Consider the following 25787-nt stretch of genomic DNA (forward strand, 5'->3'; position numbering starts at 1 on the left):
CTTGTGCAGGAGCTCCAATTCTTGCAGTTGCCTGGTAGGGACACTTGTGCTACCGGTCTTCTTCAGTGGCATCCCAACGTCTGTTTGGGTTCCTTCCCATCTTGGAGGCTGGTGCAGTCAAATTTAATTTGGACGGAGTGCCCATAAATTCCAGAGCTGCTTCCGGTATTTTGCCATACATTGTATGTTGCTACATAACTATCATTCCGAGGAAGGTAAGTGCAAGAGCCAAAATGCATCTTAGAGCAGAGATGGTGAACTTTTTTCAGCCCAAGGTGGCTGTATGCCAGCAGTGGGGCATAGCCAACGTGGATATGATCAGAATACTGTTGAGCCTCTGCTCACCCACGAGGGCTTGGGAGAGGGAAGACATGAGCATCAGACTCCCCAGCTGCCAGGAGGAGCGGAAGACGCAGGAGTGGTGGAGTCCCAACAAGACCTTGGGAGGCAGTGTGAGGCTGAGTTCGGGTCAATTCCCACGGATGGCACAATATCTGAAGAAGAGAGCGCGCCACCCCCAGACAGATCAGAGGAGCCATCGGAGGTTGCCTCTGAGCGTGCGCTAGCTCCCTCTTCACCGAGCGGCTCAAGGGAGCCTCCAAGTGCGTCTCCACCCCCCCCCCCCGACCTAGAGCCTGTTGCTAAGGAGCCACTTCTTTCGGATGAGCCGCTAGAGGCACGCCCCCCGTCACCCCGCTCGTGACGCCATGAGAAACAGACAGGACAGAGATTGGACTTGCGCAGGAGTCAGAGATTACGATCAAAGACTTTCCGTACTTAAGACTGCAGCTTTCCAGTTTAAGCTGCTGAGTCAACTTCCTTCACACATTGCAGAGCATGTCTAGAATGTAGTTAGGGAATTCTAGTGAGCTAGCGTAGAGATTCTTATGAAGCGCACTGCTATTGATGTATCCATTACTTTAATAAAACAAGAGTTAATTGCACCTGTGTCTCAGCCTCGTGGATCCCACTCTGAATGGGGCAAATACACTTTGTGCACATATACATCACACATGCAGGCAGACACGCATGCACACGCCCGCACGCGCACATACTGCAGTGTATTTTATATCTTTCTTGAACATTGCAACATAAGAATGGAAAACTGTGTGTCTTATGGGATTGCCCTTTATTCATTAAAATTATTATGATTTTGCATTTTCATTTTTCCGGAAGTTTTTGCTGGTTCCAATTTTTAGGAAATATTCCATGTTTCAGGTATGTCCCAGACCGTTTCAGGGTTCAACACGTGCATCCTTAAGAAGCCCTCTTTAGACCTGAAAGATTGCAAAAATGATTGTCCAACTGCTAATATCCTCTTTTTGGTGCTTAAGAAAGTGATGGTGTGTCAATCAGCTGTGATTGGATGAAGCAGATTGTCTGGACCCATTGCAGTCAGGATTCAGGCCTGATTTTGGGGCTGAAATGGCTTTGGCCACCCTGATGGATGCAGAGAGATGGGGATTCTCTTAGATCCTTCAGTGGCTTTTGGTAACATCAGCCATGGTATTGTACTGGACCAAGTCTACGGTGTGGGAGTTGGGAGCACAGTGATATTCAGTGGTTCTGCTGCTATATGCAAGGTCAGTTTGAGAAAGTGGTATTCTGTTTGGTTCCATGGCGTGTTTGTGCTGTGGAGTCACATGAGGTTTCATCTTTTCTCCCATCCTTTTCAATGTGTATATGAAGCTGCTAGGTGAGGTCATCAGAGGATTTGGAGTGAAGTATCATCAGTATATTGATAACACCCAGCTCTATTTCTCTCGGTTATATGAATCAGATGAGGCTGTGCAAGTACTGAGCTGGTGCTTCTGTTTGATAGTGGATTGGATGAGGGCCAATGAATTGAGGCTGAATCCTAAGAATAAGGTGGTACTGTGGGAAGGTGGTTCCCATGTCTGAAAAGCAGGTATTCAGCAATGGCGCCTGCCTTGTGGAATGCCTTCCCCTTACACCCCTGACAGATCTCAACACTGTTATTCTGGCACCAAGTTTAATCTGTTTTGTTTACTTAGTTGCCTCTGTCTGTATTTGTATTATATTGTTTCTTGATGAGCTTCACTATTATATTGATTATGCATAATTTTTGTGTCATTTGTTTTAAGTTGTACCTTACCCAGGTGTCATCACTGATGAAAGAAAATGCTATATATAGGTCTTTCTCTGTGATGGCACCCCATTTGTTCAATGCCCTCTCTTTACAAATGTGACACGCACCAACATTGTTAAAGTTTTGGTGCCAAGGTAAAACGTGCTTTGTTTACTCAGGCTTTTAAAGTGGGTTATTGTGTCGCCTATCCTGGTGTCCTTTCTCGCCTTTGTTTCTGTTTATTTGCATTCATTTTGATGAACAGTCTAGTGTTTTAAGGTTTCTATACTAAACTGATGGTTGTTTTATTTTTTTGCCTCCCTCAGAGGTTCAAGAGGTGGCTGGGGAGAGAGCATTTTCTGTGCTGGCTCCTTGATTGTGAAATTCCCTCCCCATAGAAGTGTGTCTGGCACCTTCATTATAAAGTTTTCGGCGCTGTATGCTGAAGACACACCTCTTTACTTTGGCCTTTCACACATGAGATGTGTGTTTTCAGGACCCACCCTATTTCAGTGGCTGTAATTTGTTTTAACTGTTTTAGTATTGATTTTAAATTGTTGTAACCTGCTCTGGGACCTCCTTGTAAAGGAGGGGTAATAAATAAATTTAGGGGTTTTGAATTGTAGGTGTTTTGTATGAATTTGTTAATGATATAATGTGTTTATGTTTTAAAATATGTTAGCCACTTGGAGATCTTTGGGTAACAAGTGGCTAACAAGTCTAATAAATAATTTTAAAAATGTTTACAAACATACAAAAATGTAATTTTCCTCTAAAATAAATCCTGAGTTAGAAAGAGCATGAGTTCCTGTCTTTGCTGCTCTTTCTGTTTTTGAGTTGACATGCTATTCCCCCAATCACAGCTTCACTAAAGTTCTGGATACCTGAATTGTTTTCTGTGGGGTAGCATCACTCCATCAAGGAAGGCGAGCAGAAAAGGCTTAAAAACAAACCAGGAGTCTAGATAAGGAGTGTTTTACTCTAGCCTTGTCTTTGTCCAGTTGACTAGATCTGCTTTCCTAAGTGTCAGTCATTGCTATGACTTCATTTATTGGCTGAAAACACTGAAAGTTGGGAGCAGGCACATTTCTCACAAAAGAAATTAGAACAGAACCAGCACATTTTGCCTCATATCCGAAGTTCTACAAATGGTAGAAATGTACTCTTTTTAAAAAGTGAAAGCTGGGAATCTGGGTATTATACTTCATCTGGGGAGGGGAGAACTGCCCCCTTTGCCTTCCTGTCATTGGATTCTGTGGGTTTTTAATCAGTGAGTGTTTATACATATCTTTCTGTCTACAGGTGGATGCAGTCCGGGTTAATGTAAAGAGTAACTCTGAAGATCTTCAGTACCCAGTCTTGTTTGTAGTTCGGCAGCAGAAGGGAGTGCTGTCCTGGCAGGTCCCACTTATTTTTCGAGGCCTGTAAGTAGTTGTCATATTGTCATTGCCTACCTTGGGATATTTGATGCTATTCTGTTCAAAGTTTTCCAAATTTGGTCTCTTTGTTTGGATAGGGGATAATGGCTTATAATTGTATCACAGGCACCTCCCTTCCAATCAATCTGTTTCAGAGGCTTCCTCTACCTTTTCCACTAGCCTGAATTTTATGCGTTCACATATTTATTTTATAAAATATATACTTCAGCTGGCTTTCCCCATAACCAAACTGCAATAATTTCTATGAAATGTATACACGCCATTAAAATTCCAGTAACACAATGCAGAATTCAGAAAAGAATAATTATAGTCACCATTTTAAAAAGCCCAACTTTCCACTGGAGGTAAAAAGTATTGACTCTTGTTTTTAGTTTGTTGACTTTTCTTTGCAACTATAAGTACAGGTGTTAACATCAGATCAGATTACCTGTTTCCATAATGTTACACTCCTTTTTAAAATAATATTGCATTCTGTATTATATTGCCCATTTCATTATTAGGTACATATAGTTCCAGAATGTGTGGCTGGACTATATAAAAAATTATCAGCATTGTTTTGTCTGATGTATAGACAGTCTTCTTGCGTTGTCAAATTTATCAGCCCAGGGCATGTCATGTGACTCATATGTAAAAGAGGGAAAGAGCTGGGTGTTATCGGCATACTACTTAGTAGTGAGTAGCACCACCCCAGAAGCACCAGAACTGGGATTTGATGCTAAGCCTGAGTCCAGCAGCCATACATCTGAATCTGATTTCCCCGAGTCTGAGGCCTCCAAGCTGGAATCTCAGGGGTTGCAATCATGAACTGGATCCGATTGAAGATCCAGCTTCCTTGATTCTAAGGGTTTTATGAGTCAAGCCTGCTTACCACATCTGGGAGGGACAGATACAGAAATTAAGCTCACAAGCTTTCTCCTCACTGGGACCTGGCCAGAGGGCTGATGGACCATTCAGCTGACACCCTCCTTGGTCCATCAGTGAGTGCCCTCCTCTGCCTGTCTGCTCATGGCCTGACATGGCTGTTCCTGACTCCTCTGAGTTGTAGGAGTGGAAAGTTTGCACCTGGTGCCCAAGGGTGAAGTACCTGTAAGAGTTCCGGGAAGTTAAATGTTAGCAACGTGCTCTTTCTATATGTGTTCTGAGGCCAGGTTGTTTGTGCAAAGTGCCTTTTCCCTATAGTTCCTACCATCAAAGATGTGCTCTAAATGTGTGAAACTTGAGTCCAGACAGAGTGATATCATCCTGCACATCCTATCAGCAGAGTTATGGCCCCACTAATGATGGGATGATCCTCCGTGGCACAGAGTGGTAAGCGGCGGTAACGCAGCCGAAGCTCTGCTCATGGCTGGAGTTCGATTCCAACGGAAGGAGGAAGTCGAATCTCTGGTAAAAGGGGTCGAGGTCCACTCAGCCTTCCATCCATCTGTGGTCGGTAAAATGAGCACCCGGCATACGCTGGGGGGTAAAGAAAGGCCGGGGAAGGAACTGGCAATCCCACCCCATATATACGGTCTGCCTAGTAAACGTCGCATCACCCTAAGAGTTGGAAACAACTCGCACTACAAGTGCGGGGACACCTTTACCTTTTTAATTTGGATTTATATGCTGATGGTGGTGTGCTGTAATTGGATGCAGGGTTAGCCTGAACCCTATGCTCCACTGGTGGGGTGATTGGAGGCAGGGCGATTTTGCCCTCCGTTGAGTTCAATGGATGGCATTATGCCTGCTCTATGATCCACATAAAGCTGTGTTATCATTGAGGGTGGGGGTTGGGTGGGGGTTGGTCTGAAGCAATACACAGACTTGGTGCATAGCCTCTCCTCCGCTGTCCCGCCCATGTCTTCCTCCTCTTTGGCCAATGTACCAGTGCAGTTGTGGCAGTGTATATGTGGAAAACTATCTCCAGTGGCAGAAGCTTATCTCAAGTTCTGCTGGCATAATGGTGCTCCTGCAATATCCTATAGCTCCTCAGCCAGTTTCTCTTCTTGAGTATGGCTCAACATGGCTCTCCCTCTGGAATTCGGCATGTGGCCATTTTTCTTGGATATGAAGATTAATGGATTTTGTTCTTGTTTTTTCAGTTACCAAAGAAGCTATAACTACCAAGAAGTGAGCCGTACCCTCTGCCCTTCAGAGCCCACACCTGAGAGTGGACCTTCTGAGCAGATCATATTTGTAGATGTGGCTTCCATGGCCCCCTATAATGTCCGAGTTACACTGCAGGTCACCAAGGTCAAGAGCTTCCAGCTTAGGTGAGCGGTCACCATTTTACATCTGAGCTTGCTGGTGTTTTTTTTGTGATGTACTCACAGTTGCTATCAGTTACACATACACATAACCACTGTGAGTGGAAGACCTTTAGCATATATGGTGAATTCAGTTCATGCTTCTCTGGGTGGTGAATGGCTTACTGTTACCACAGATAAACTGGATGCAGATCAGTTGCTGCAGGCAGCCCACCCCACACTCATACACTTGCTACAAGAGAAAGTTAGCGGATCATTTCCCTCTGGGCAGATTCCAAGCCTGAAGCTTTCTTTCACTGTATTTCCTTGGGTAAATTTTGGTTGGATCTTCTTAGGCTGACAGCATAGTGTGACCGTGTGCATGTGCATGTGTGTACATGCAAGCTGTAACCTGTCTATCATAGCTTGTAGTGACACATTGGGACTGCGTGTGACAGGTTATAAATGCAGATATATGGGACCTATCCCCCCTTATTTACATGGAGTTTTCCACTTACCTGCCCTTGATCTCAGATATCCACAGAAACCTCAGCAAGCTTTTGCAAGAGTTTGTACATCCAGCCATTGGTAATTTTATTTTCTTACAGAAGTAAATTGGATAGAACCAGACGAAAGGTGGATTCAAGGGGGAGATGTTGATTTCCCCTGAAAACATCTGTGATTAGACCGCTGTTAAAGAAGTCATCATGGTCCCCTAATAACCAGCCTATTGTCTAATCTCTGGAATTCTAAAGAAACTGATGTAATTCACTAATAGGGGAGAAAAAAACCTTGCGGTTTAAGAACGTACATGTAGCCAACAGATATTTCTATCAAACTTTAAAAAGCAGGGAAATTAGGCAGCTATATACGGTCTGCCTAGTAAATGTCACAAGACGTCACCCTAAGAGTCAAAAACGACTCGCACTACAAGTGCGGGGACACATTTACCTTTTTTATAGTGAATGCACCAGGGGAGCAGGAGACTTGACCTCATCTCTGAGATATTGCAGTTATTGCTCAGACACACATGTTACCAAATTCTTCCAAGCTACACAGGAAGTGGATTGGACTGTGAAAGATCAACCCAAATTGTGTTTGCATTTTGACAGATTTGTAGGGCAGTAAAATATCTCAGAGAGGAGGTCAGGTCTCCTGCTCCCCTGGTGCATTCACTATAGCTGCTCAATTTCCCTGCTTATTAAAATTTGATAGAAATACTGTATCTGTTGGCTATAGGTACATTCTTAAACCACAAGGGTTTTTGCCTCTTAATGAATTTCTCTGCTTTTTAATGTGGAAGGTAAGAAATGGGATCCTGTGGAAGTTTGCTGAGAATAGATTGATCATTGGCATGGGTTTAGTGGAATTTACTCCCTGTAATCATGCTTAGGATAGGTAAAACTGACTACAAGGGATGGGGAGGGGAGGAGGAGGAAGAGAAGGGGGAGGGGAGGAAAGGCAGAGGAGAGGAGGGGATGGGAGCAGGCAGGAGGGGGAGGGGGAGGAGGAGGGCAGGTTTGATCATTTGCATGCTTATTAAGTTCAGTGGGATTTACTCCCAGGCAATCATGCTTACCACATGTAAAACTGACTGGGGGGGGGAAGAGAAAAGAAGGAGGGGGGGCTGGAGTGGGCAGGGAAGGAGGAAGAAGAGAGGAGAGGGGAAGGAGGGGAAAGGAAAGTCTGATTATTTGCATGCTTATTGAGGTCAGTGGGATTTACTTCAGTGCAGTCATGGTTAGGATAGGTAAAATTGACCATGGGGGAGGAGAAGGGTAAAGGGAGAGGAGAGGAAAGGAAGAAGAGAGGGGAGCGAAAGGAGCATGAGGGGGGAGGAGGGGATTAGAAGGGGAGGGGGAGGGGGAGGGGTGAAGGACGGGGGAGGGAAGCGGCAAAAGGAAGGTGATGGAATGGTGGAGGAGGGGAGGGCAGGTTTGATCATTTGCATGCTTATTGAGTTCAGTGGGATTTACTCCCGTGCCATCATGCTTAAGATAGGTGAAACTGACCTGGGGGAGAGACAGGGAGGGGAGGGAGAAGGGGAGGACATTGGGTGGGTGGACACTGGGAAGAGGGGAAGCCCCTTTCCTTTCCAAAAGGAAAACATTGTGAAACAGTATTATTGTTTTTCAGGCTTTCCCTCACCTTTTTATTCTACAGTAGACACATGTAGCCTCCCACCCAAATTTAAACCAAACCTTTCCCTGGCCACATCCACACAACACCTTTATTTCACTTTAGACAATCATGGCTTCCTCCAAAGAATCCTGGGAAGTGTAGTTAGTGAAGGGTGCTGAGAGTTCCTAGGAAAGCCCTGTTCCCCTCACAGAGCTTCAATCAGTGACTGACTGTTCACCCACTCTGGCTACTGGAGCGCTGTCAAGGGAATAGAAGTCTCCTTTCACCACCCTTCACAAACTACACTTCCCAGGATTCTTTGGGGAAAGCCATGGCTTTCTAATAGGTAAAGGACCTATTAGAATGGTCCGCCCCAGGCGCCTGATGGATCCGGATGGATTCCTGACTGCGCTTGGGGAATTGGAACCTGCTGAAGGTCGCCCGGTCGAAACCCTGGTGAAGGAGTGGAATGATGGTATCACCAGGGCATTAGACCGAGTGGCTCCGAAACGTCCTCTCCCCCTGAATAGAACTCAGCTGGCACCATGGTATACACCGCGGTTGCGTAGTCTGAGACAGGAGGTGAGACGACTAGAACGCCGGTGGCGGAAATCCCATTCCGAAGATGTCCGGACACAGGTTAGAGCAGCAGTAGCTGCCTACCAGGTGGCAATAAAGGCAGGAAAGAAGGCTTTCTTTACTGCCTCTATTGCGTCCGCGAGTGCTGTCCCAGGAGGCTGTTCCAGGTGGTCCGAAGCCTGGTTGGTCCAGTTGCCCAGGAACCCTTGGAACAGTCAAAGGCCTCCTGTGACATATTAGCAAAGCACTTCGCTGATAAAATCGAACACTTACGGAGCTCAATTCCATGCGCCGTGGATACAGTGGATGAACCAGAGTTGGCCAGTTGCATGCCGGTAGGTTGGGATCGGTTTCAGCTTCTCCCTTCTGAGGATGTGGACAAGGTGCTTACAGCTGTGAAGCCTACCACTTGTCTAACTGATCCTTGCCCATCGTGGCTCCTTATGAGCTGCAGAGAGAAATTGGGCGAGGGGATCAAAGCGGTGGTAAACGCATCCTTGAAAGAGGATGTGATGCCATCAGCCTTCAAGGAGGCAATTGTAAAGCCCATCTTGAAGAAGCCCTCCTTGGATCCCCAAGTTTTTAATAACTTCCGCCCAATTTCGAATCTACCATTTCTAGGCAAGGTCATTGAGCGAGTGGTGGCCAACCAGTTGTCAGCACACTTGGATGAAACGGATTACTTGGATCCATACCAATCGGGTTTCGGGACTGGTCACGGAACTGAAACAGCCTTGGTCGCTCTGGTAGATGATTTGAGGAGGGCACTAGATAGGGGAGAATTCTCCTTTCTTGTCCTCCTCGATCTCTCAGCGGCTTTTGATACGGTCGACCACAGTATCCTTCTACATCGCCTGGAGGGATTGGGAATTGGAGGTACTGTATTGCAGTGGTTCCATTCCTTCCTCTCCGACAGGTTTCAACAGGTGGCATTGGGGGAGGAGGTTTCAGACACTTGGCCTCTCAATTGTGGTGTGCCACAGGGCTCTATCCTCTCTCCCATGCTGTTTAACATTTATATGAAGCTGCTAGGGACAATCATTAGGAGGTTTGGGCTGCAGTGTCACCAATATGCGGATGACACTCAGCTCTATCTCTCGTTTAAGTCTTCACCAGAGTCGGCTGTGAAGACCTTGTCCAAGTGCCTGGAATCCGTGAGTGGATGGATGGGAAGGAACAAGCTGAAGCTGAACCCTGATAAGTCCGAGGTGCTGCTTGTGGGGGACAAAAGAAGGTTGGGAGATGTTGACTTGAAGTTCAATGGGGTGAGTTTACCCCTGAAGGACCAGGTCCGCAGCCTTGGGGTTGTACTTGATTCCAGGCTGTCCATGGAGGCTCAGATTTCGGCAGTGAGCCGGGCAGCCTGGTATCAACTACACCTCATACGAAGGCTGCACCCCTACCTTCCTGTTCATCAGCTCCCACTGGTAGTACACGCCCTGGTCACCTCTCGTTTGGATTACTGTAATGCGCTCTACGTGGGGTTACCCTTGAAAACGGTCTGGAAACTACAACTTATACAAAATGCGGTGGCTCGACTACTTACGAATAGTCGCCGCCAGGATCACATCACACCAGTGTTGTTCGATCTACACTGGCTTCCAGTTGTTTTCCGGGCCCAATTCAAGGTGTTGGTATTAACCTTTAAATCCCTATACGGTCTCAGCCCAGTTTATCTTACGGAGCGCCTTCAACGCCACCAATTATGCCGCCCAACAAGATCAGCCACACAGGGCCTTCTCTCAATCCCGCCGACAAAAACAGCCAGGTTGGCGGGTACTAGAGAGAGGGCATTCTCAGTGGCGGCCCCCACCCTCTGGAACTCCCTCCCACAAGATCTCCGGCATGCCTCCTCCCTAAATACATTTCGTAAAGCCTTAAAGACCTGGCTCTTTCAACAGGCCTTTGGGATTTCTGGGGAGGGTTAATTACTGGATTGAATTGCCTCCTATCCTGTTTTAATACCCTGTTTTAATATCATTGTCTGCTGCTGTACTGTTTTTCTATTGTTTTTCTATTGTACTATTGTATTTTATCTTATTGTGTTTTAACTGCTGTACGTCGCCTAGAGTGGCCATTGGCCAGATAGGCGACACAGAAATTAAATTTATTATTTATTTATTATGGCTGTGTCAAGCGAAATAAAGGTCTGGCATGGGAATGGCCTCCTGATTAACCAAGCCAAGCAGCTGTGAGTTTGGCTTAACACTGAGAGTTGGTTCTTACTGAGCATGCCCATGCATATCATTGACTCCAATGCTAAATTTCTTAAATTAATTAAAAACCAGTCATGCATTTTTTTAAACTTTTAAACTGCAGATGATGATGGTCAGAGTATGGGGCAAGATCAGTAATAGGATTACAGGTACTCTGTGAACAGGACTGATGTTTAATTAATTTCAACAAATTATGAGACCACTGACAGAAAAAAGTCCAAAAGGGGTCTGTTTTTCCCCTCTCTCTTTTTACGCTTTGAACTCTCGATTCTCTCTGTCTGTTTTGTGTATCACCATTAAAATTTAGAGGGTTGTTAAGCCAGTGTTTCTGAGTTCAGGACTATCAGTTTTGTAATGTTTTGTTTTGAAATGATCTTATGGGAGGCATCAGAATGGTATGTGGGGGTATTTTCAATTTAACGTTGTGAAATGCAAAAAATCCATGCTAGCTATAGTATACAGCCACTCTTGTGGCTGTATGATATGCGGCTACAGCCAAGCCCCTGGCAATTTTTTTGAAAGCCTCTGGCAATTCTGATTGACACCTTGTGTAATGTATGTGCTTTCTAAATCTGAAATGGTACAGAATGAGGCAACCTGCCTTCTCTCTGGAACAGCAGGTAAGTGCATATGAAACTTCTTTTGAATCAGCCTGTTATCTAGCCCCTTACTGTCTTGTCTGACTGGCAGCAGGATTCCAAGGTCCTTATTAACCAGAGGTTATTCCCAGCTGTGGTAACCCAGGATCCTTCAAACTGGATTGACACTGGGATCTGTACAGTGTGTACATAACCACTAACCCCTCTCCATATATTAGGAACATAGGCAGCTGCCTTGTACCAAGTGAGATCGGGCTCAGCATTGTCTACACTGACAGGCAGCGGTTTTCCAGGGTTTTAGACAGAAATCTCTCCCAGCTCCAACTGGAGATGCCGGGCATTGAACCTCAGACCTTCTTGCATGCAGAGCAGATGCTCTACCACTGAACAACATCCCTTTCCCCAGTCTATCACTACTTAACTGCGCCAGCTAGCAGCTGATTTCCAGGCGCGGTTCAAATTGCCATCTTTTACTTTTAAAATCCTCACAGCTTGGAGGAGCGATTGTCGAATGTTTTACCTTCAGAGACTTTTTCTGCATTGAGTTGTCTGCTGTAGAACCCCGGAGGATATTCTGCAGAATCCTCTGGGGCTCCATGGCATATTCTAGAGTGCACACCCTCATTCACATGGGCACCGCCCAGGCCTCTTGAACCTTGCTGTCACCCTGTGTGAATTGAAAGTGCACCCAGTCACACATCTTGTGGTTGCCTGCTCCAGGAGAAGTGGTGAGAGAGATGTCTTTCAGAGAGGTTTGTTATTATTTATCTTCTCATTCAAGAACCCCTGGTTAGTTTCCAAGGGACCCCGGGGCTTCCCAGAACGCTGATTGAAAACAATGCCTTTGGGAAAGCCTCCACCTTATGACCCCCTCTGCCTAGTTGTGATGGGCTGAAGAGATTGTGTTCAGAGTTTGCTCAATTAGAGCAATGTGTGTGGATGGATATGGGAGGCCTATGGGCATTTTGGCAGCATCCCACAACCTTGCTTAGGCAAGGTTCTCATCTCCTGTGCAGCAGTGTTCAGCAGCAGGAGGTCTTACTTCAGCAAAACTGCATCATGACGCATTCATACTATTTCCAAGCCTATTGGTTATAGATCCTTTTTATATACCACTATGAGTTCTATTTATGCAAGCTTTTCAGGATTTGCTGTAGGATTAGTTTTATTAGGCTTGTTACCAGAGCTTGGAAAAGTTACTTTTTTGAACTACAACTCCCATCAGCCCCAGCCAACATGGCCACTGGATTGGGCTGGTGGGAGTTGTAGTTCAAAAAAAGTAACTTTTCCAAGCTCTGCTTGTTACATATATGTACTTTAATTATTTTCATTCTTTTGTTTTTCACTAGAATCCTAAGATCCATCAACTTGAACCAGGAGCAAAATAGTGGGTCAGGCAGGTGAACATTCACTAAGGATTAATAAACAGGGTGCCTTTGAACATAGGAATTTGTGATCAATACGAGAACCAAGCTCATAATTAATTTCACACAAATATCCATGTCTTATTCCCCCTCTCATTCTTTTACAGCAACTTAATTTAGGAATTGGAGAAAATGTTGGAAGTCAGAAGCCCATGCTGATCTACTGCAAATCACCCAGAGATTTACCACTAGATCCCTACCCATCTTCTGCCCACCCCTACTCTAATGTACATATGGTTGCAGCATATCAGTGATGAATAAGATGCTGGTATATATGACAGCCACCACTTGGCTACTGCCATTTTCTCCCATTGCTGCCATTTTCTCTCACCTCCCCTTTGCTACGGTTGCCACCACCTCTTCCTCCCAAAGCTTCTGGGAAAGAAAGCATCCTGCAGCTGACTGCCTGAAATGGACACAACCTCTCCTGGGCAACCAGCTACAGGTTGCCTGGGAGAGGTTGTGTCCATTTCAGGCAGTCAGCTTCAGGATGCTTTCTCTCTCAGCAGCATCGGGAGGAAGAGGTGGTGGCAACCGTAGCAAAGAGGAGGTGAGCAAGCAGGAAAGGACAGTACCTGGCAGTCAGATGGTTTCCGCCAGAAATCCCTGACACCATTCATGGTGGACAGTGGAAAATTCATTGGAATCATTTATGTGAGCACAAGGTGCCTTTTGTTTGCCCCCAGAAGCCTTCCAAATGAGGACGGGTTTATTTATTTATTTATTTATTTATTATTTCGATTTATATACCGCCCTTAGCAAAATAGCTCTCAGGGCGGTGAACAAACAAGATAAAATACAATATATCATAATAAAAATACAAAAACATATACAAACAAACAACGAAAAGCACAGCAAAAACAAAATAAATACTACAAAAATTAAAAATACAGATTAAAAGATTAAAAAAGTTAAGAAGATTAAAATGCCTGGGAGCATAAAAAGGTCTTTACCTGGCGCCGAAAAGATGGAAGTGTAGGCGCCAGGCGTACCTCTTCGGGGAGGCTGTTCCACAACTCAGGGGCCACCACAGAAAAGGCCCTAGATCTCGTAACCACCCTCCGGGCTTCCCGATGGGTTGGTACCCGGAGGAGGGCCTTAGATTCTGAACGAAGTGAATGGGTAGGTTCATAGCGAGAGAGGCGTTCCACAAGGTATTGAGGTCCCACACCGTGTAAGGCTTTATAGGTCAAAACCAGCACCTTGAATCTCGCCCGGAAGCAAATAGGAAGCCAGTGCAGACGCGCCAGGACAGGTGTTATATGCGAAGACCGACTGGTCCTCGTCAATAATTTGGCAGCTGCATTCTGCACCAGCTGAAGCTTCCGAACTGTCTTCAAGGGCAGCCCTACGTAGAGCGCATTACAGTAATCCAATCTTGAAGTTACCAGAGCGTGGACAACGGAGGCGAGGTCGTCCCTGTCCAGATAGGGGCGTAGTTGGGCTACCAGACGAAGATGGTAAAACGCATTCCGTGCCACCGAGGCCACTTGGGCCTCGAGAGACAAGGAAGAGTCGAGAAGAACCCCCAAACTATGTACCTGTTCTTTCAGGGGGAGTGTAACCCCATCCAGAACAGGGTAAGCATCCACCATCTGAGCAGGGAAGGCGTTCACCAACAATGTCTCGGTCTTGTCTGGATTGAGTCTCAGTTTATTAGCTCTCATCCAGTCCATTATCGCGGTCAGGCAACGGTTCAGCACATCAACAGACTCACCTGAGGAAGATGAAAAGGAGAAATAGAGCTGCGTGTCATCAGCGTACTGATGGCAACGCACTCCAAAACTCCTGATGACCGCACCCAGCGGCTGCATGTAGATGTTGAAAAGCATGGGGGACAAGATCGATCCCTGGGGGACTCCACAATGGAGAGTCCATGGTGTCGAGTGATGTTCCCCAAGCACTACCTTCTGGTGACGATCCGCGAAGTAGGACCGGAACCACTGCCAAGCAGTGCCCCCGACACCCAACTCCGCGAGTCTCCCCAGAAGGATACCATGGTCGATGGTATCAAACGCCACTGAGAGATCAAGGAGAATCAACAGAGTCACACTCCCCCTGTCCCTCTCCCGACAAAGGTCATCATACAGGGCGACCAAGGCTGTTTCGGTGCCAAAACCGGGCCTGAAACCGGATTGAAATGGATCTAGATAATCGGTTTCATCCAAGAGCGCCTGGAGTTGGCTGGCAACCACCCGCTCCAAAACCTTGCCCAAAAAAGGGACATTCGCCACCGGTCTATATTTATTTAGATTATCTGGGTCCAAGGAGGGTTTCTTTAAAAGAGGTCTCACTACTGCCTCCTTGAGGCTACCAGGGACTACTCCCTCCCTCAAGGAGGCGTTAACCACTTCCTTGGCCCAACCAGTGGTCCCAGCCCTGCTAGCTTTCACTAGCCAAGATGGGCAAGGATCCAGAACAGACGTGGTTGCCCGAACCATTCCAAGCACCTTGTCCACTTCCTCGAGCTGCACCAACTGAAACTCATCCAATAAAGAAGGACAAGGCCGTGCTCCGGACACTTCAATGGATTCATCTGTCGCAACATCAGAGTCAAGGTCCCTGCGGATACATGCGATCTTATCTTGAAAGTGTCCAGCAATTTCGTTGCAGCGGGTCTCAGATGTTTCCATAGTATCGTGGGGGCCAGAGTGTAAGAGCCCACGCACGACTTTGAAAAGCTCCGCTGGGCGGCATAGAGATGATCTAATAGAGGCAGCAAAATAGAGCTTCTTTGCTGTCCTTACCGCTTTTGTATACAACTTATTGGTGGCACTTACCAAAGCATAGTTGTATCCACTGGGAGTTTTCCTCCATCTGCACTCCAGCCTCCTCCTCTCTTGTTTCATCGCTCTCAGCTCCGGAGTATATCACGGAGCGGTATGAGCTCTACACCGGAGGGGGCGCGCGGGAGCGATCGTGTCAATAGCCCGGGTCATTTCCGTATTCCACAGTGCGACCAAGGCCTCAACAGGAGCACCAGTCCTATCAGCTGGAAAATCTCCCAGAGCCCTCTGAAAACCTACGGGATCCATCCGGCTCCGGGAGCGGATCAACTTAATAGATCCTCCACCTTTGCAGAGGGAAAGAGCCGCTGTGAGTCTAAATCTCAACAAGCGGTGATCTGTCCATGATAATGGGGTAGATGAAAAACACCCCACCACCAGATCACCATCTCCATGTCCAGTGGCGAAGATCAGATCAAGAGTATGTCCCGACACATGCATTGGGACGGTAGAAAATTGAGACAGCCCCATTGTTGTCATGGAGGCAATGAAGTCCTGAGCTGCGCCAGATAAGACAGCCTCGGCATGGACGTTGAAATCCCCCAGTACCAAAAGTCTAGGGGATCTCAACAGCACCTCCGAGACTATCTCTGTCAGCTCAGCTAAGGGAGCTGTTGGGCAGCAAGGTGGACGGTACACCAACAGTATTCCTAGTCTGTCTCCCTGGCCTAATACAAGGTGGAGACATTCCAGACCAGTTGCCATCTGGACAGGGTGCTTGGTGAGAGGAAAAGAACTCCTATAGACCACGGCGACCCCCCCTCCCCGGCCCTCAGATCTACCACAGTGCTGAACCAAATACCCGGGTGGACAAAGCTGGGAAAGAGCAACTCCTCCCTGATCAGCCACCCAGGTCTCGGTTATACATGCCAGGTCGGCACCTTCCTCTAGGATTAAATCATGGACAAGTGAGGATTTATTATGTACCGACCTGGCATTCAAAAGCAGCACTTGGAGATCCAATGGTTGATGGCCTGCCACATCAGTCCCTTGAGTTAAGTCAAAATGTTTTCCATGAGCAAGATGAACATATATGACCAGGAGCAAAGAGGTCCTTGAGCAATGCAATGAAGCTGCCTGACTTGTTCTTCTGAGGGAGAGACCTTAGGTTCTGAGATGACTTTCTTCTACCAAGGAGAAACAAAGAGGAAAAGATTCTTTCATCACCTAACTTCTCAGTTTTGCCTTGGTAGCACCTACTGTATGTTTTACCACTCATCAGTTTATTTGATATATAAGATACAGCTAATTGAAAAGATGAAGCCGATTGTGGATATATATTGGTAGTACCTGCAAAAAGCTTCTGACTGCCAACTTTCTCTGTGTTTTAGTTTTTATGTTGGTATCCATACTAATCTTCCCCCCTTCTTTCTTTTCAGGTTGAACACTGCTTTTAACTTCACTGCCAGCCCTTCCCAACCTCAGGTATGTAAAAGTACAGCATCCTATATAAGATTACATATTTTCCCTTAGTGGCAAATGAGTTTAATTAGTAGTACAACTATTAGGATCAATGGCACTCCTTTCTAAGGATGGTGATGTGCATCCTAATTGGACAAGACCAGGCAATGTTTTCTTGAAGCCACTAGAAATAATTGTATTTTGGAGCAGGAAACTGTTTTATTCATCACGTATGGTCTTTAGGGAGAGCCAGTGTGGTGTAGTGGTTAAGGTGCTGGACTACGACCTGGGAGACCAGGGTTCGAATCCCCACACAGTCATGAAGCTCACTGGGTGATCTTGGGCCAGTCACTGCCTCTCAGCCTCAGAGGAAGGCAATGGTAACCCCCTTCTGAATACCGTTTACCATGAAAACCCTATTCATAGGGTCGCCATAAGTCGAGATTGACTTGAAGGCAGTCCATTGTATTGTGGTCTTTAGGAAAGAAATTTGTGGTGGGTAGAGCAGAGCCTTCCTATGACATCTTAAAAGTGTGAGAGTTCATGTAGGGAAAAGGATCCTTAAGAAATCCTGACAGATGGCTGTCCAACTGCCTCTTGAATGCCTCCAGTGTCGGAGAGCCCACTACCTCTCTAGGTAATGGTTCCATTGTTGTATGGCTCTAACAGTTAGGACGTTTTTCCTGATGTCCAGTCGAAATCTGGCTTCCTGCAACTTAAGCCCATTATTCTGTGTCCTGCACTCTGGGACGATCGAGAAGAGATCCCGGCCCTCCTCTGTGTGACAGCCTTTCATGTTCTTGAAGAGTGCTATCATATCTCCCCTCAGTCTTCTCTTCTCCAGGCTAAACATGCCCAGTTCTTTCAGTCTCTCCTCATAGGGCTTGGTTTCCAGTCCCCTGATCATCCTTCCTGCTCTCCTCTGAACCCGTTCCAGTTTGTCTGCATCCTTCTTGAAGTGCAGAGACCAGAACTGTACGCAGTATTCAAGATGACGCCTGACCAGATTTTTTATGTTGTAAACTGCCCAGAGAGCTGCAGCTGTGGGGTGATATACAAATGTAGTAACTAACTAACTAACTAACTAAAAAGTTAAAGTGTCAGTAGAGAGGATAATCTTTGCGTGTCATGAGTAGAAGCCGTTTAGCCCCAGATAAAAGTTTTTCCTTTTCAACGGTGTTGCTAATTTTTACCCTTGGTTACAAAGTCCACTTCTTGTTTGATTTGCTAAGGCAGAAAAGCTATTTGCTTAGTTGGAATCCAGCAGGTTATAGTAGTGACAGTAAACGAGGGCAAATATTTTGCTTAAAAAGTGGTTTGTTCAGTAATAGGAAGCTCACAAGAAGAATTTATTCTTTTAATCCATATCAGAGCTCAAGCATCTCTTTCAAGCCAAGCTTCGACCTTCTTTAGGTGAAACAGATCTTATTCTGTTTGCCAAATCAGCAATGGTTTTGCATAAGGGAATTCTTACCTTATGCAAAGTATGTTTTGGCTTGATTTGCTTTTGAAGCTTTGTATATGTGGTTGATTACCAGAGTGTGGGAGCAAACATCTTGCGAGTTAACCTTTTCAAAGATATATCACAGAATCATAGAATAGTAGAGTTGGAAGGGGGCTATAAGGCAATTGAGTCCAACCCCTATTCAATGCAGGAATCCAAATTAGAGCATACCCGACAAGTAGCTGTCCAGCTGACTGTTCAATGCCTCCAAGTGACTGAGAGCCCACCACCTCCCTAGATAATTGGCTCCATTGTCGTACCACTCTAACAATTAGGAAGTTTTTCCTGACGTTCAGCCAAAATTTGGCTTCCTGTAACTTGAGCCCATTACAGGCAGGCCCTGCTTATATGGCAGGTTCCATTCCAGACTGCCACCAAAAAGCGGGACCCATTGAAGATAATAGTAAGCGTCACGTGAAAATGACACAAAAATGGTGCGCGACAAGCAAAAACCGCTGTAAAAGCTGAACAAGCGCCTAAAAGCGGGGACTTTCCCTAATTGAAAGCTGCCGCACTAGCGGAACGCCGAAAGGCAAAGTGCTGTAAAGCGGGGTCCACCTGTATTCTGTGTCCTGCACTCTGGGATCATCAAAAAGAGATCCTGAGTGACAAACTTTCAAGTACTTGAAGGGTGCTATCGTATCTCCCCTGTCTTCTCTTCTCAAGGCTAAACATGCCCAGTTCTTTCAGTCTCTCCTCATAGGGCTTTGTTTCCAGTCCCTGATCATTCTTGTTGCCTTCCTCCTTCCAGCTTGTCTGCATTTTTATTAAAGTGTGGTATCCAGACCTGGACACAGTACTCACAATGAGGCCTAACAGTGCAGGGGAACTATTCCTGCACGTGATTTGGAAACTATACTTCTGTTAATACAGCCTAAAATATCATTTGCCTTTTTTTGCAGCCACATCACACTGTTGGCTCATATTCAGCTTGTGATCAAAAACAATTCCAATATCCTTCTTGCATATAGTATGCTGAGCCAAGTATCCCCCATCTTATAACTGTGCATTTGATTTCTTTTTCCTAGGTGTAGAACTTTGCACTTATCCCTGTTCATTTTCATCCTGTTGTTTTCAGCCCAGTGCTCCAGGCTGAATTTTATTTCTGTCTTCCACGGTATTAGCTATCCCTCCCAATTTTGTATCATCTGCAAATTTGATAAACATTCCCTACACCTCCTCATCCAAGTCATTAATAAAAATGTTGAAGAGCACTGGACCCAGGACTGAGCCTTGCAGAACCCCGCTCATTCCCTCCCCTCAGTTTGAGAAGGGATCATTGATAAGCACTCTTTGAGTGTGATTCATCCTCATCTTCTCCTTGGGTAGTCAGTAGCTGATTCCAATCACCATGTTCCTTTTATTCCTTGTCCCATTTATTTTAATCCAAATACTCTTGGTGAAGCTTCCAGGCTCATCCTTCTGTATTTCTGTGCAGGGATATATATTTTTAACATATAGTGCAACTCTGCCTCCCTTTCTTTTCCTTCTGTTCCTTTTGAACAAGTTACTTCCTTCAGTTGCTGTATTCTAGTCATGGGAGTCATCCCACCAAGTTTCAATTATACCAAGGGCAGGTTCACATGGTGACTTACTGTGAGATTAATGCTACTTGCATCCCCATTTAATCCGCAGGGTTCACATGACGTTGCAGGCAAATGATGCTACGACGCTGCTTTCCCCTTTAAATCTGAGTTAAACCAATCTGCTGAAAATGCAAAAAAATGAAGAAAAAATCGTCTCCATTTTGCTGCGTTCCTGCATGCAGGTGCTTTGCTCCAATGTTTTTTGCTGGGCGGGTGGATTGTCACTTTCAGATACTCCCCTTTCTCCACCCACTAAACTCTCCATGAATTCCATTTTTTTTCTGGTGGCTTAACCAGCCACTTCCAGTCACTTTAGCCTTCCTTTACCCCTTCTTCCCCCCCGTTAAGTTCCTTCCCTCTCTCCTTGAAACCAACAATGCACTCTGTTTCCACCGGTGATGTGACAGAAGGCGTGCGCACGCACACACTGTCTCCCACTATAAAAATTGCATTTCATATGTACTTAATAAAAAAAGGCTTTTACTATAAATATGTCGGGAGGAAATGAAACTGACAGAAAAAAGTTTGCGTTGTCAATTGCATCCCCAGGCTCTGGGGCTTCAGCATGTAGTTCACAAGGAACAATGAAACTGACAAAAAAACCTTCCCCTTCTCCATTAGCAATATGCATACTCCAGAGGGAGTAAACATGTAAATTTGGGGGTGGGCCCACAAGGAAACAGCAATACTAACCTTTTCCAGAGGAATACTAACCAGTGTGAATAGAAAACAGCAGAGTGGAAGGTAGGAAGTGTGAACCTTGCAATCTATCGCGATGGGAAAAGCTGTGTCTGTAATCTGAAGTTCAGCTCCCGTGTGAATGAGCCCCAACTTTCAAGTCATATTTACCCGCCTGTATTTTAAGAGTTCACGCCTGCCCTATCTCTTTCCCACATTCTGGACATTAGTATATAGACATAGAAGACCATCTGATTTTTTGGTCTGGCTTCCTTCCAACACTATTATGAAGACTATTATTGGGCCCCATTACAGTTGTTCTCTCAGTTCTTGTTTCTGTGCATAAGCCTTCAACAGTCCTTATCTTCAAGTTTACCTCTCCCTCCCCCTTAGGATTCAGTTTAAAGCCCTCCTGGTGAAATTCTCCATGCTGTGGCCAAACATATTCTTTCCAGTCCTTGTGAGATGCAGCTCATCACATCATCTCAGGATGCAAATATGTAGATGGTCTTCTCTTCATTCCTTCCCCCAGTTAATCTGTCCAGTTTCAGCCTAATGTTTACACACAATCAATTTTCCTGCAAAAGTCTGCTTTTGACAAAGGATAGGTTGGCTGAGTTTATACATGGTAAGCCTGGACGTTGCTGGGATGAATATATTTATCCAAGAGCTGTGAGGCCATAAAAACTAGTCCTCCATTTACCAAGTGTTGCTTTTGTTTATTTTTTTGTAAGGGTGCTTTGGGTATTTCAACAGAGACGTAACTCATTAGTGACCTCCTCTCTGAGATATTGTACTGCCCTACAAATTTGTCAAAATGCAAACACAGTTTGGGTTGATCTTTCACAGTCCACTCCACTTCCTGCCTAGCTTGGAAGAATTTGATAACATGCGCCTCTGAGCATATGGTGAGTGGTGGCAACACCTGCGATCTCCAAAGATGGAGAATTACATTTTTGTATGTTTGTTGGTGTTCTTCTTACTTTGCTTCTTTCCTGTGTTATTACTGTTTCTACAAAGAATCTAGCATAGAAAATTATATTTCTTTCATTATTTATCCTAAAAATCTGTGTCAAATTTATTTTTATTAATTTCAAAGCCTTTTTATTGGTCAATGGCATACGATGGTGAAGACAGCTTTTTGTGTTTCAAACTGGAGGTTATGTTCTATTTCTATTTCTATTTGGGGTGCATTAACAGTTGAATCTGAAACTGCAGTTTGGTGTAAAATCAGACGGATTACAATATGTTCTACTTCAGCAATGACTCTAGCTGTTGGAAAAAGCAAACTTGGCCTGCCCAAGATGCATGTTTTCAGCCTGCTATGCTTAAACCACTTCACTTAAGGAAAGGTGGGCATGGTCAATTAAAATCATAGAGCACACAAAGAAATTTGCTAGAATATATTTCACCTCTCACTATTTTATCTTGTGCAAACCGAGACACTCCATTGTCCATTGGAAACTATTCTGAAGAATAGTCAGTGCCATTATCCCACAATTGTTTATGGAGGTTTTTTAATGTATGTATTTATTTATTTATTTATTTAAAATATTTTTATCCTGTCCTTCTACCCTGTAATAGGGCAGCTAACAAAAATAAAATCAAACACATACATAATAAAATTGTAAACAATAAAATCACAAAAACATTAAAATAAATTAAAATACATGAAATACAATACACACACACACACACACACACACACATATAGGGAGTGGTACTAAAGGGGACTACAAGGGTAAGATTTAACGTAGAGGGCATAAGAGTGACTATCTGAACTATATCAACTGTTAATATTGTTGCTTCCTCCCTGCTAAAACAAAATCAGCACAGCACATGTCTTGTTTCTATTATTTGGGCTGATTGCAGGTGTTGCCACCACTCACCATATGCTCAGAAGCACATGTTACCAAATTCTTCCAAGCTAGACAGGAAGTGGATTGGACTGTGCAAGACCAACCCAAATTGTGCTTGCATTTTGACACATTTGTAACGCAGTACAATATCTCAGAGACGAGGTCAGTGTCCTGCTCCTCTGGTGCATTCACTATAGCTGCCCAATTTCCCTGCTTTTTAAAGTTTGATAGAAATATCTGTTGGCTACATATATGTTCTTAAACTGCATTTTTTGCCTCTTAATGAATTCCTCTGCTTTTTAATCCGCAAGGTAAGAAATGGAATCCTGTGCAAGTTTGTTAAGAATTGATTGATCATTTGCATGCTTATTAAGTTCGATTGGACTTGAACTACAGGGGATGGGGAGGGGAGGGGAAGGAAGTGCAGGGGAAGGGGAGGAGAGGGAAGGGAGGAGGAAGGCAGAGAGGAGGAAGGGATAGGAGCAGGCTGGAGGAGGAGGGGGCAGGTTTGATCATTTGCATGCTTATTGAGTTCAGTGGGATTTACTCCCATGCAGTCATGCTTATGATAATACAATTGACCATGGAGGAGGGGGGAGGGACAGGAGGGGGAAGAAGGGAGGGGAAGGACGGGGAAGGGGGACGCACGGGCAAAGGGAGGGGGAGGGAAGGGGCAGAAGGGAGGGGATAGGAGAGAGGAGGAGGAGGAGGAAGGGAAAGCAGGTTTGATCATTCGCATGCTTTTTGAGTTCACTGGGATTTACTCCTGTACAATCATGCTTAGGAAAGGTGAAACTGACCTGGGGGAGGGATATGGAGGGGGAAGGGGGAGAGAAGGGAGGGAAGGGGAGGGGGAGGGGAGGAGATTGGGTGGGTGGGCACTGGGCAGAGGGAAAGCCCCTTTCATTTCCAAAAGGAAAACATTGTGAACAGTATCATTGTTGTTTCCCCCACCTTTTTATTTTACAGCAGACACATGTAGTATCCCTCCCAAACTTAAATCAGAGCTGTCCCTGGCCACATCCACACTAGACCTTTATTTCACTTGAGACAGTCATGGCTTCCTCCAAAGAATCCTGGGGAAGTGAAGTGTGCTGAGAGTTTCTAGGAGATGCCCTTTTCCTGTCAGAGATTGTTCAACCACTCTGGCCACTGGAGCTCTGCCAGGAGAATAGGAGTCTCCTAACAACTCTTAGCACCCTTCATAAACTACACTTCCCAGGATTCTTTGGGGGAAGCCATGACTGTCTAAAGTGAAATAAAGGTCTGACATGGGTGTGGCCACCTGATTAACCAAGCCAAAGAGCTGTGAGTCTGGCTTTTAGAACACTGACAGTTGGTTCTTACTGAGCATGCCCGATGTTATAATAGACTTCAATGTTAAATTTCTTAAATTAATTAAAAATCAGCCATGAATTTTTAAAACTTTAAAACTGCAGACAATGAAGGTGAGAGTATGGGGCAAGGTCAGTAATAGGATTACAGGTACTCTGTGAACAGGGCTGATTTTTAATTAATTTCAACAAATTATGAGACCACTGACAGAAAAAAGTCCAAAAGGGGTCTGGATTTTTTTCTTTTGTTTTACACTTTGAACTCTCGATTCTCTCTGACTGCTGTGTGTATTGCCTTGAAAACTCAGAGGGTTGTGAAGCAAGCGTTTCTGAGTTCAGGACTATAAGTTTTGTAAGGTTTTGTTTTGAAATGTGCTTATGGGAAGCAACAGAATGGCATAGGGGTATTTTCAATTTAACTTTGTGGAATGCAAAAAATCCATGCTCTTGTGGCTGTATAATAAATAAAAAGGGTTATATCCTCTACCCACTGACTAAGGAATGGAGGCCCTTGTGAAATAACAACACCACAGCCCTCTTTGGCCACAGTAGTGAGAAACTTTGAGGAACAGGCTTGTCGGGTTTTCAAACATTTGCTGGGATTTTTGCCAAAACATGGGCTGATCTCATTCAGTAGTAGAAGAAATGGTAACAACAAGCTTTTTGACCCTATGGAAATGGGTACAAAAGACACACGAACAAGGGGACTAATGGCAATTAATTAATTAAATTTTTATCCTGCCCTTCCTCTCAAAGAAGTCCAGGGTGGCAACCAATACACTGCACAGTTTTTGTTCTTGTGCAGTCATCATGTGTGAATCGCAACTGGTTGTGTACATTCTGTTTATTGGTATTTTTGAGCACAGAATGGGCAACTGTTTTTCAACTGCATGAACCAAAGAGGCACGCGTGATTTGAGTCCAGGAGCAGCCGCAGCTCTTTGGCACAAGTGCAGGTCTGGGTCTGGTCAGTGCCTGGATGGGAGATCACCTGGGAACCACATGTATGTTGCCTTGAGTTCCTTGATGAAAGAAAAGGTGGAATATAAATGTAAGAATAATAAATAAATAAATATGCAGTAGAAACTAGGCACATCACATGTCAAACAGCCTGAAAATCAATTCACGTTGCTGTTTTTAGATTTTTCCCCAACCCATTGCATACAGCCTTTTTCCTGCAGAAATTGAACATACATAATAATGAATGCAATTGTGTGAATCGGCAGCCATGAGCAAAAATTGAAGGTATGCATGCAACAAACTGTATTGGACTTGCACAAGCACCTTAGGGCAATCATGGCAGCCAATCTACACAACCAGTTGCAGTCTTCTGCTTGCCTAATCTACTGGGGATAATGATATAACTAGGGCTGGATTTTGGGCTGAAGTCCATGACCCTACAGCCAGCCCACCCACCCCCATGACCATCCAGAGCACCAGAGCAAGCAGCATCCTTTCTTCTTACACTGAAAAACATTTTATAGTTAGGGGCTGGTCATGTACATGGTTATAGATACTCTTATCATATTTTAAGTAAATAATAATCTTTTTCTACAGTAAAATAATGCCTATTCGCAAGTAAGTAATAAACTTCATATTATTCCTGTAGTTATGATGGTGCTATGATTTCAGTGAGTTTACAATGCATAACAGAACATGTTCAGGATACTTTAAAAAGAATCAGTGTTGGTAAACTGGTTTTTGTTTTGCTCTAACATCCCAGGACTGTAGGAGCAGTTTTAAAGTATGGAATGATGGGGCAGGAGGAGAGAAGAGAAATGTATTAGTAATAATAAACATGACTATCTAAAGGGGGGGGGTTAAGACCAGTAAGTCCAGGGTTTAAAATTATCTAGTTGTGCTACTGACTGTGGTAAGAAACACCAATGTGGCATAAAATAAGCTAAAATGGTCTTATTTTAAAATTAAAACTCACACAGAACCAGCT

The 25787-nt window shown here is 44.8% G+C and overlaps 1 protein-coding gene across 2 annotated transcripts in view; it reads left to right on the plus strand.

Moving 5' to 3' along the window:
• SIDT1 (SID1 transmembrane family member 1) overlaps window positions 1–25787 on the plus strand; it is a 105545-nt gene that overhangs the window by 24509 nt on the left and 55249 nt on the right. The window contains exons 1-4 of one of the 2 annotated variants that reach the window (XM_061638200.1): window positions 39–215; window positions 3392–3513; window positions 5610–5780; window positions 16858–16903. In XM_061638200.1, the coding sequence (XP_061494184.1) occupies window positions 5719–5780; window positions 16858–16903 (108 nt within the window). In that variant the 5' untranslated portion in view covers window positions 39–215; window positions 3392–3513; window positions 5610–5718. Of the gene's footprint in view, window positions 1–38; window positions 216–3391; window positions 3514–5609; window positions 5781–16857; window positions 16904–25787 lie in introns of those variants that run through there. The other variant, XM_061638191.1, reaches the window with a different exon arrangement.

This window comes from Rhineura floridana, chromosome 1, assembly GCF_030035675.1.
Source record: "Rhineura floridana isolate rRhiFlo1 chromosome 1, rRhiFlo1.hap2, whole genome shotgun sequence".
In the NCBI taxonomy this organism is placed as follows: Eukaryota; Metazoa; Chordata; class Lepidosauria; order Squamata; family Rhineuridae; genus Rhineura; species Rhineura floridana.